Raw genomic sequence first — 11,797 nt, 5'->3', positions numbered from 1 at the left:
TCTTAGCTGTGAGTGTTTGACTGCTTTGGCTACAACAGAAACAGACATCAAGCCTTTTTCGATTTACTACTCGTTTTGACCTCGGCTAGAATGTCTGGAAGCTTCTTGAGTAGTTCGTCGGCAGTCATTGTGAAGTCGCTGTCGAACCAGAGCTCTTTGAGCTTCGTCAGCACCGTCGCAAACTTGGGGCCACTCCTGAGGCCCCGCTCTATGAGCATGTTGCCATTGACTGGAAACTTGGGCACGTCCCAACACCGGAAGCGCTCCAGGAGTTCGGCGTCGGCTCGGTACTTGAGGACCTCGCAGATCCACTCCTGCACGTCCCCGACTTTGCCCTTGGTTGTGAAGAGCAGCGCCTGGAAGGGCTTCAACCGGTCTCCGAAGGAGGACTCGTCGTCTCTGTGGGCGACAACGAACAGTGCGAGGTCTCGCTCGTAGGCAGAGAGCTTTAGCCGGTTGTGCATGTTTGTGACGTCCGAGTCATTCTGCAGGAGCGCAGAGAGGAGGGTTATGGGCTGCGGGTCGAGCTGTTTGGAGGCGTCGCAGACCTTGCAGAACTCGTGGAGATCTGGAGACTCCGGAAGGCCCAGGAAGGGAGCCGCGCCCACGTCCACGATGCGACACACGAGCTCCTTGTTGAAGTTGCCCACGAGTATCTTCTTGAGCTCGGTCCAGAGGCGCTCGCCAGATATGCGAGCCAGACCTCCGACATTTTCCCGTATCGCGGTGAGGGTCTCGGGTTCGTGGCTGTCCGGTTGAACTGCTATGCGTCCGTAGAACCGGAAGTAGCGCAGTATCCTCAGGTAGTCCTCCTGTATCCGCTGCGCGGGATCTCCCACGAAGGCGACGCGCCTCTTCTCCAAGTCTTCGATACCGCGAAAGTAGTCATACACGGTGCCATCCAAGCCGAGGAAGAGTGCGTTCACGGTGAGGTCGCGTCTGTTGGCGTCCGTATGCCAGTCGGTGGTGAACTCGACCTCGGCATGACGTCCGTCAGTGACGACGTCTACACGTAGTGTGGTGACCTCAAAGTTGGTCTTGTCGTTGATGCGCGCCGTTATGGTCCCGTGCTTCTCGCCCCGGGTGTTGATCATGCGCACGCCTTCGTTGTCGAACATCTCCTTCATCTCGGTCGGCGTCGCGGTCGTGGCGAAGTCCAAGTCGTGAGGCTGCTTGTGCATCAGTAGGTCGCGAACGGCGCCTCCGGCTATGCGAAGCTCGTGGCCGTGCCGCTTGAATATATCCACCAGCTCTTTCACCTCGGGAGTGAAGAGCGCGCGGAACTGAGGGCTGTCGAGCTTCATGGTTCGCGGCAACACGCGATCACCCTCCGTGGTGCACGATGTTGCAGCGGTGCCGCGAAAGTCCACGCGGAGGCAGCAGCACCTTCGCAAAACAGTGCCAACAATCTTGCGGCTCCAGGCGTGTAACATGGGACGAGGGTTACTGCTAAGCCTTTTCAGCTTCTCTAATTGTGGAAAAACTTTCGGAACGCATGTTTCTACGGACACTACGCTAGATAATCTGTACGTAATGCACCAAACAAAACAGGGTTACTTCAGACTGAAATCACGCGGCAGCTGATCCTGCGTGCAGTAGAGGCTACGTCTTTGGATCCACTTGCCTCCGTGCGTCTTTGCATTGGTTAGATTGAAATTGGAGAAATTTGAACAAACTGTTACTAAACAAACACATCTTAGCAAGTTAATACAGCCACAAAATTTTGCATCAAGTGAGTACTATTTTTGGAGAAACGAACGTATAATTCTAAAAAGACAGGGCGCGCAAACACGGACACAAGAAAGAAGTCAGGACACCACACTGACTTCTTTCTTGTGTCCGTGTTTGCACGCCCTGTCTTTTTAGAATGAATACTTACCAACTAGCTCAGCTCTTTGTTATTCTAAACGTATAATGATTGTGTACGTCATGGCGACCATGTTGAAAACGTTGAAAACGTGTTATTTTTGCCGGTTTCGCTTTCTCGAGCACAAACAAGCCAACAAGCTGCACAAGTCGCGTTGTTTGAAAAAATGGCGGCGGCAGCAGGTACGGAAGCGACGCTCGCTACGAAGCGAGCTGCCGACGATGGAGAAATCGTCGACGAATCGGCGAAAAAGGCGAAGCTCGATCATGCCGCAACCGCTTTCCAACACGTCTCCTCTTTCGGCGATTTCAAACCCCGCCGCATACTGAGCGAAGACGCACGGACCAAGTTCATGGCTGTAGAAGGTACGTTCGGCGGCGATGCGTCCGATAGCGCTGCTGCCGTTGTCGTCCTCGAAAAGACTCCGTTCAGCCGTGAAAATTACGAACTCGTATTCACCGCCGACACGAAGCTGAAAGAGACCTTCCACAACGACGTCTACACATCGTATGGAGGCAAACTGGCCGCTACGTTGAACGGTGAGTGAAATGTTGTGATCTGTTGTGGTGGGCTCCTAGCCTACCGCATACTACCGCGGTCAACGTTTATCACATATTACCGGCACTGGCTAATACCGCTAATGCTGTCTGGTGTTGGCTTTATATTTGGCTTGCAATACGTCGCGGTCAGGAATTCTGGGATACCAGTCCGCCATCATGGAGGACCATCCGTGCCAGTGAACGCGCGGAAGCGTTTCCGCGATCGCTCTAGTCATGGCGATATGTGCCGTATACGGGTGCTCGAACCGTAGCAAAGCGAGTAAGAGAAGAAATTCGGGGAACACAAATCTCTACCGCTTACCGAGGGTCGTGCATCATCAGTGCGACCGCACGAAGGCGCTAAGCGTGAAGCGGCGCCGTTTGTGGCTAACACGTATCAGGCGCGCCGATCTCGATCCCGACCGTGGCGATATCCGAGTGTGCGGCGCCCACTTCGTTTCAGGTGAGCTCGAAAACATTTTGTGATGATGGAAATGCCCAAGACACGACCAAAAAACGGTGCAACTTGCATTCGTAGGCAGGCCATCTAAGCCGTGGGAGGAGACGAATCCCGATTGGGCACCGACACTTCTGCTAGGATACAGCACGTGTCATGAAGACCCTGCGCCCTACGACCGAGTGAATGTACCGTGTCTGCAGAAAGATGAGGCTGATGCGGCGGCAGTTCCGGAGTCGATCGGCACCGGTAGCGGCGACGAGCCCCCACCAGAAGACGAAAGCCGCATGGAAAGAAGCGATCCTGGTTTGTAGCCTTCTCAAGGGGCTTGAACGCTTTCATCTCCCGCAGGGTGCAATAGACGAGGCAGTAGACGATGTCTCCGTGCATTACTTCAGGTAGAACATCGATGTCCATTGACGTTTCGGTGCCCGGTCGCAGCGTGTACGGTTTGACACTGTTGTGCACTGATCCAATTAAATTAGTGTAATATGCTGCACCAAGGGTCTCTCCGCTGGGAGCGGGTGGCATTGCGCCCAGAAAGTCACAAAAACTCCAGAAGCGCTTCGAGTGAATGAATGTGTGGATACCACTGCAGAGAACGAGGCAACAAATGGTCTTCCAATATGGCCGCCGCTTCGACGGGGAAATGGTCGTGACGTCACGTGCAAGCCATGTATTGGCAAATGCCAGATGTCGCCTAATGTTGGCAAGTGCTGGCTAACTGTTGGCAAATGTCAGCTGGTCTAGGGTTGCCACCTGCCCGGTTTTGGACCGGCCGGGCCGGTTTTTTAGACAAGGGGCCGGTCGCCGGTTTGCACCTAAGACCGGCCATCATTGGCCGGTTTTTTGCTCATCGTATCCCGAGTATTTTTTTTTTTTACTCTTCTCCGTGTTGACCGCACGTGTTGACTGAGGAATTCCACCTGCGCGGTCGGGTACTGACCGGCGGTCAGTCCCCGACCGCGTAGTTTAACAACTACGACGGTAAATATTTATCGTCAATCACCAAAACCCTTATGCTATTAGTCAACCACTTTCTGGGATCCCTTCAAGTCTAGCGATCGTTGGAATAGAGAATATTATTGTGCGTGTATGGTACATGAATATCCGACATTTTTGTGGCATAGGCACATTTTAACGTTCCTTAACTATAATGCCACTGGCCTGTTGGATTCAGACGCAAAGAAGAGCTTTTTTTTATGGACGAAGCATTGTGGTTCCTTTTCAGTGCAGCACATTCAGACTAATAAGCGAAGCGTCATTCCAATCACGGGTACTTTTGTCAGCAATTAGGCTAGTTGCATGGTTAGCTGGGTGTGCTGCTTTTGTTTGTGCATTAGGTTTATTTGGCTCAATGAAAGCAATGGTACATTAAATGGCAATGCATGCCGAAGAATTGACATAGCATCTATTGTTCAACATTATTTTAATCTCCTGTTAACTCCCCCCCCCCTCCCCCGAAGGGCCGGGTTTCTTTTCGGTAAAAGGTGGCAACCCTAGCTGGTGCTGCTGTCTTTTGGTCAAACTATGGCTTATGCTAGCTCTCCATTGGCTAATATCAGCTAGTGTGGCCATATCTTGGCCAAGTTATGGCCTGTATTGTCTTACAACTTGCAAAAGTTGTCAAAATTATGCCTAATGTTCGCCAATGTTGACCCACTATTGGCAAATGTCAGGTAGTGTGCCATATCTTGGCTGAATTATGCCTTATTGGCAGATCTTGGCTAGCATTGACTAATGGAGGCATCAACTGTTATAATGGTGACATTGTCTTGATTCCATCTCAGACCAGTGATGCGCGCTCTCACATTCACATAACAACCTCATTTGGTTTTGCCTGGATTTATTTCCCCAAATGGTGTCTTTCTGCGTTGCATAGGTCTCACAGCCACTGTCATCTTCCCTGCAACTCAAAAGCACGTGGACAAGTACCTCTTCAAGCCGCAACACATGATCACTGAGACTCCAAAGCTGTACAAGGAAGTAACAGAACCATACATCACCTCACAACAGCTTTCATTGCAGGTGGGAGATTATGTTCTTTGTAACAGATGACTAGTAGATATTTGGCTCTATTTCAAAAGCGTTGAGCAAACCAACTGTTGTCATTCAACTCGATTTGTAGGTAAGGATTTTATGTGTGTTCACTCTATTGCATCGGAAACCGGCTGCATTTACTTTGAGCTAGATTTGTAGTGGGGTCGTACATTGTGGTCGGCAACTCTGTAGCACAAAACTGAAATGATGATGAGCATACACACACCCATAGATATGTGCACTCAAATGAACAGGGATGCCACCTTTCTTTGAAAAGAAAAACAATAAGAAAAGAGTGATGATAGGGCTGTGTGCGCTGTTTGCTGGTGATTGGCCACATTAACATCTACCGCCTATAAATAATCTTTCTATGTTTCGCTGTCTTAAGTTCTTATGTGGTATAGCTCCAGGGGTGCAGTGCAAACGCCTAAACACATTTATGTTTCCGAAATCTAAGAAAAAGCCAGGACAAGACAGACGAGAGGACACAAAACAGGCGCTGTGTTGTGTCCTGACCTCCGTCCTTATTTCGTTTGCACTGTGTAAACGCGTCGATATAGAATCGCCAACTAGCCCAAGCTACCATTCTATCATGTTAAGCAACATCTTCTTCCTTTCATCTCAGCATAGTGGCTAAGTTGTCTAAAACTTCTTTGTCTACGAATAGTGGGTCTACAACATCCTCGAGCACAAGAAGGAGTCTGAGCGGATCCTGTTCGAGGATCCGGACCCGGAAACGGGTTTCATTCTACTTCCGGACATGAAGTGGGACACCAAGCAGCAGGAGAACCTTTATGTGCTCGCCATCTGCCACAAGCATGGCATCAGGTCGCTCAGGGACCTGACGGCCGACCACCTGTCGCTGCTGCGCAACATCAACGAGAAAGTCAATGTAAGCCATTCTATTTTATGCAAGAACGTATCTTAGGGAACTCCCTTGTGAACAGAGACCATTGTACCATAATATCCCGAGCAAGCACCCCCCTCCCTCTTTCGAGAGATTTGAAATATGCGCCAATGACCGAGCAAGCACCCCCCCCCTCACCTCCCACAATTTTCAGTTTCGTTCACTCATTTTATTTACCCGATGAGGTGAATAAAAACAGTGAACACATGCATGTTCAATAAAGCATTTCATTAGAAGCACGGGTGTGCCTTATTCTGAGCGTATCTTCCGCCGCCATCTTAAAGGACCCCTGACAGCGAAATTTTTGTTGGTGACTTTTTGGCTGTAATTTGTAGCTTTGTGTCTGGTAATCTCTAAATTAAATCGTAAATGCTCTAGCGTATCGTACAACTAATTCTAGCGTAGTTAATTGTGACCATTTTAGCATCACTTCAAAACGCCCGCCTAAAAACCACAAGAAACTGGCGCCCCATGCGGGGGAGCGTCAAAGACCACGTGCACTCAAGCTGTGGTGACGTTGACAGCGCGGTTTTCAAATCGGGGCCCCGAGCGCGAGCGCGGTAGAAATTGAAAGTATGTGGGTGCCTCGGTATGGGTTAAACCTGTTAAGCGCGTATCCCTTCACGAAAACTACCTCGAGAGCAGCCCGACAACAGAGCCAGAGGGGTGCGGAACAATAGGCCTCGCCGGGTGCCAGTCGTCGTATTGTGCACGTGCGCCCCGCAAACCTTCTGTGACGTCCACAATACTTGCTTTACACTTGGAACGTCACACGGGGCCTCTATCTACGTCATACCAGGATGTCGCAAGGTGCAGCCAACTCAAGTGAGCACTCACGCTTACTTTAAAACCAAATTAAGATATCTTAAAGGCAACGTTCGTCACTAATAATCGGTCAGATGTGCCCCCGTATACAGGAAAGTCAAACAACACAAAGATCTCGAGGTTTCAATTTTGGTGTCAGGGGTCCTTTAACTTTTGACCCATGACTGAGCAAGGGCTCCCCTTCCAAATCTTGTCAGATTATCTTTCACTGTAGGAGGGGCGCTTGCTCGAGATTTTGCGCTGCCCTGAACCACCATAAGTGCAAAAGTTCAGGGCAAGATGGAAAATTGAAGAGAAAAAAATCCTTGAACATGGGTAACGTTGCTTCAAGCGGTCCTGTCTTCTTGAAGACAAGACCACTTGCTGCTGTGAAGAAGACAAGACCACTTGTTGAAACTTTTGCCCCTAGCGACAACCCTTGTTCAAGGATTTTGCATCTCTGGACCACCATAGTTACTTGCGCTCTACCATCACTGCTTAGCAAAAGGGAATTTCGGCTAGTGTTGGCCCACTACTGGCACACGTCAGCTAATCCTGCCATTTGCTGGCCAAATGATGGTTAGTGGTAGCCAGTGTCGGTTAATGTAGATTATCCACTGTTACAACAGTGACGTTTCTAGTCAATGTCAATCCAGCGATGTTTCTACACATACATAGACAACATGTCATGTTTATGTATGTACACATGCCTATGTGTAACTCACATAGGCATGCGAGTCAGTCCTCCCTGAAATTTTCTTTCCTTATTGTAAGTCTTTGTTTGGCTCACCCTGAACATCAACTGCAGTGACCGCTCCGGACGTACAGAAAGCATCGGATAGCATTTGCACAGGCATGCACCCTCCATCAAGGTGTTACATAAGGGAGACAGAGGCTGTGCTTTTTACATGATGCATTTACACACATGGAGATGAGGCTTGAAATAACATGGTGGATTGCTTGCAGTCAGCAGAATCACCATAATACTGGGTTGTGCAATACCTTTACACTCTAAATATGTCGACATATCTCCTTCGCAGTTAACCCTTTCACACACCACCTGTGAAGAACTGTCTGTAAATACATCAAATCGATACATTATTGCAAGGCACTCCATATTCTATTGCAACTAAAATGACGTCATGTTTTAATTTATGTGTGTTATAGTAATTAATCCTAGTTAAGTTGTAATTAAATATCTGTTTATTCTGAAGCCATTCATGCTCTGCTTTTGCATAAGTAGAAGGAAATGTCAGGCTAGAAATATAGTGCACATTCATTTTTGGTCGTGTCCATTTTGAGCAAAGAAAAATTATACTTTGTAAGTGGCTCGCAGGAAATGACATGTCAAACGACTCATCAAATGTGGCAGTGCCTTCAGCAAAGTGATCATATGCAACAGTACACTTCAAAATGAAGTTAAATGAAGACAAATTTATTTTGCGAGTGGTTCGATTCCTCCAATGCCCAATGTATCTCGCGCCTCAGAGGGCGCAATTCAATTGAATTCTTTATTTGCAGGCGTAGAACATACAGAAATATCAAAACTGATTGGACCCATAGCCAAAGGCTAGTTGCGGTTGAGATCACAGAAGGCCTTCTACTGTAGCGTCCAAGATTGGGCAGCACATGTAGTTATGACAGGTATCATGGAGGCTATAAAGGTAATGTGTTGTCTCTCTCTTCACCCAGGCGGCGTTGCTGCTGCAGTTTGGCGTTCCGTCACACCGGCTGCGCAGCTACCTACACTACCAGCCCTCATACTACCACCTGCACGTGCACTTTTCGGTGCTGGGCTTTGATGCACCTGGCACGCAGGTCGAGAGGGCGCACCTGCTTTCCACGGTCATATCGAACCTGGAAACATGCCCCGACTACTACCAGAAAGTCACGCTGGGCTTCACTGTCAAGGAGGGTGATGGTCTGCACGTGAAGTACAAGGAAGCCGGCTACTTCGACTAGACCAGCTCAAACTTTGATCTCTATTACTTTGTTTTGACAAAACACGTTTGTTTGCAACAATGTTTCTCGTACGTCTTTAAATCGAAGGCATAGATAGCCCATAGAGGCTGTGCAGGCCTGCCTCAGGGAAGAGTCATGACCGGTTCGATGACCAGCGGGCCTATACCGTACCACGAAATACGGAATACTATTCCGCTTTGATCTACCCTGATCGGCCATTTCAAATTGTCCGGGCCCCCCACATGGGCAGTGCCGGTGGCTCGAAGCGTGATAACATGGAGCGAACGGAATAGTATTCCGTGCTCTGTGGTACGGTATAGGCCTGCAGTAGTGCAAGTGAGTAGTTTGGCTAACCAAATTACAGTGGCCTTTCAACAGCTCATTGAGAGCTGTTGCGTCCACGGCGTATGTCTAAGCCATGCAATTTTTATACCGCTGACAATCCTTTTCTTTTTTTTTCTCCTTTTTTCCCATTGTGACATCTTCAGGGGTGTCATGTACCACTAACCTAGTCCACATGTTGTTTGAGTAACAGTGACTGCATTTGTTTTGTTTTTTTACATATTTGTCTTCGTGCACGGCAATTACTGAAGTTTCACTGTACATCTAGCGGGCACTGTGAGCCTCCACTAAAAATGAAAACTTTAGGTGATTGACAAATGAAAATGAGTGACTGCTTAGCTGTAATTACACATTAACTGAAAATCAAGAAGTGTCGCTTGTTCACCGAGCGTTGTGGCATCATTATAACATGTGGTAGCCGCTACACAGTCAATGACGGAGCACAAAACCATGAACAATAACCACCTTCCTATTACTGTCAAGGCTGTGTTACTTGCCACGTAGTCTGGAGGAATAATTAATTGGGAGCATTAGTGCTTTTCCGTCTAATACCAATTTCTTGATATTCATTCATTCATTTATTAATACTGTCAGCCCTGTTGTAGGGCTATTACAGGAGTGGAAGCTACAATGTAAACATGCTCGCAATGTACGTACAGAGACAGAAAAAAAAAAAACTTTTTGAGAAAATGTGGTACAATAGGGCATATCACACTTTTGATGATCTGTAACATATTTTATAACACTAAAGTACTAACAATAGTATATAACGTATATGAACATAATAGTATGTGAACAGTGTAAAAGAATACCGCAGACTTCAGCGAGTCCTTTGGCTCCAAACTTGGGTACTGTGACAGCCGCAAATTCCGCCTACCCGATTTGCGTTACTGTTTTGTTTTTGTTGCGAAGATTTTGCATAACCACTACATGCAATTCACAAAATTGAAGATCGACTTCTGCTGCAACTGCAGTGTGCACATATGGTACGTAATGTAGCTGCTAAGAATCGTGCGACAAAAGTGAATCTGCAAGTTAGTGTGTTGCGTTGTTTTTCTCAAGATCTTTATTGTTAAGAGTGATGCTATGCGTAATGTCGACGTTCTCAGCAAATGTGTCGCCCTCAATGAATTTTCGTGTTGAGGTGTACTTCAATATCTAGAATAGCTTTTACAACGGTGATACGAAAACTAGGTCATTAAGCCATAGCCAGTAACGAAGGGGAATGGATTGTTTAACCGGGTTGTTTCGAAGCCGTTGGAGTACTACTTGGCTGTTGCTAAAGCTGTGTTCCACAACCATGACATAGTATGCCCGCAAGGAATGTGCCCTCTATTAATTTCCCGTTGATAAACCTTAATGTGTTTTAGCTTCTGAATGGCTGCATGCATTCAAAATTGTACAGGGCAGTAAAACCACATAGTAAAACATTTAGACGCAGCGCCCTTCGACCGAACTCTATTCGACCAGCAACATTTTTATGTCGGTGTCTTCAGCTTCTGCTGACGCTGCTGTTTTTTGTTTATATATATAATGATCACTGTGTCCATCTTCCACAACGACTTGAACCACCGGTACTGTACCACTCTGTTATTAAATAAGATCGATGCGCCAGCAATGCCAGCCAGTTAGCAATCAATGAGCTGCACAATACTAATGATATCACGAGTAATTAGGGTCGTTCATCAATGTCACATAACACTAGGCAGTACAGAGGCTGGCACCGTGCATGACCACCAGACTCGTTCCGATTAAACAAGTGCCACCTTCTCATTGTCTATGTCATTGGCCCCTTGGTCAGGCTTGTCGCTTGTTACCGATGCCGGCGTCCGCCATGTGCACTTCAAGCCGTTGTGACATCAGACGTCCAAGCTGTGAGGCAGCACGAATCTCTTCTTCTTGTAAAGATAGATGGCCACCATGAGCAAAAACAGCGAGACGATGTAGGCCAGCGTGATGCATAACTGGTCCGGGAACAGGGCAGCAGAGGCGAACATGTTGAGCAGGCTGGAAGTGGCCGACAGATGGTACTTGACCCCGTTGTCGAGCCGCGTCACAACAAGCGCCGCGCAGAGGCCATAGGTGGCGCTGTACACTATGGTGGCGACCAGGAAGAATGGCACGCTGCCGGTCAGCTGGTCTGCGCATAGTTGAAAGTGAGCCTCGCGAGACCGACAAGCACTGCATGATTCCAAAGCGAAACGGTCTACCCAAACCTGTTGCTGTGGTGGCATGTTAGTCACCACCATCACCACTGGCATAGCTGTGGTGGAGTGCAAAATTTTTCAATTTTACATGTGTATACACACACACACACATATAAACACATGCACGGACATGCAAGAATGGTGGTTGAGCCCCCCCCCCCCCCCCCCCCCCCCCCCCCCCCCCCCCAAGATTTCTTCCTGTGCCACTGACCATCACAACTGAGCTAGCAGAGCAGCAAGAGCAGAATAATGTCATCTCCTGGCGTTTTTCATTTGCTACTCCCGTCCTATCTGCTTCAACCTAATCATTGCACTGTTTATGTTCGGTATGCTTACAAACCTCAACACAACCAAGCAAGCAGATCAGTAACAAAAGGTTTCATGCATACTGCAGGAGGCAGTAGCGCACCCAGGAATTCTCTCAGGGGGGGGTTGAAATTCTTAGAAGCCTACAAGAGTGTGGGATGGGGGGGGGGGGGTGCAGGAACATTGCATAATACGCCATTTCGTTGTTTAGGCTGGAGGATTGCAACGACAAAGAAAATATGAGATACCAAATAGTAATAACAATACTACTACTACTGCTAATAATAATAATAATAATAATAATAATAATATCAGATGTGATGATGATGATGATCTTTCAGCATTTTACAGCAAGATCTTGAAAAA

General features: G+C 47.8%; 2 protein-coding genes across 2 annotated transcripts; one reads left to right on the top strand and one right to left on the bottom strand.

The window, feature by feature from the left end:
* Positions 1-42: 42 nt before the first annotated feature.
* LOC119407262 (CCA tRNA nucleotidyltransferase 1, mitochondrial) lies at positions 43-1,604 on the bottom strand. Its single transcript, XM_037674148.2, has one exon. It carries the CDS (start codon positions 1,431-1,433, stop codon positions 48-50), a length of 1,386 nt encoding a protein of 461 aa, XP_037530076.1. The 5' UTR covers positions 1,434-1,604; the 3' UTR covers positions 43-47.
* A 403-nt stretch (positions 1,605-2,007) lies between these two features.
* Positions 2,008-8,636, top strand: LOC119407265 (m7GpppX diphosphatase). Its single transcript, XM_037674154.2, has 4 exons — positions 2,008-2,406; positions 4,746-4,891; positions 5,571-5,795; positions 8,307-8,636. Exons 1-4 carry the CDS (start codon positions 2,034-2,036, stop codon positions 8,574-8,576), a joined length of 1,014 nt encoding a protein of 337 aa, XP_037530082.1. The 5' UTR covers positions 2,008-2,033; the 3' UTR covers positions 8,577-8,636.
* Positions 8,637-11,797: the final 3,161 nt, after the last annotated feature.

This window comes from Rhipicephalus sanguineus, chromosome 10 (assembly GCF_013339695.2).
Source record: "Rhipicephalus sanguineus isolate Rsan-2018 chromosome 10, BIME_Rsan_1.4, whole genome shotgun sequence".
Lineage (NCBI taxonomy): Eukaryota > Metazoa > Arthropoda > Arachnida > Ixodida > Ixodidae > Rhipicephalus > Rhipicephalus sanguineus.
This window is presented reverse-complemented; position numbering and strand designations above follow the sequence as displayed.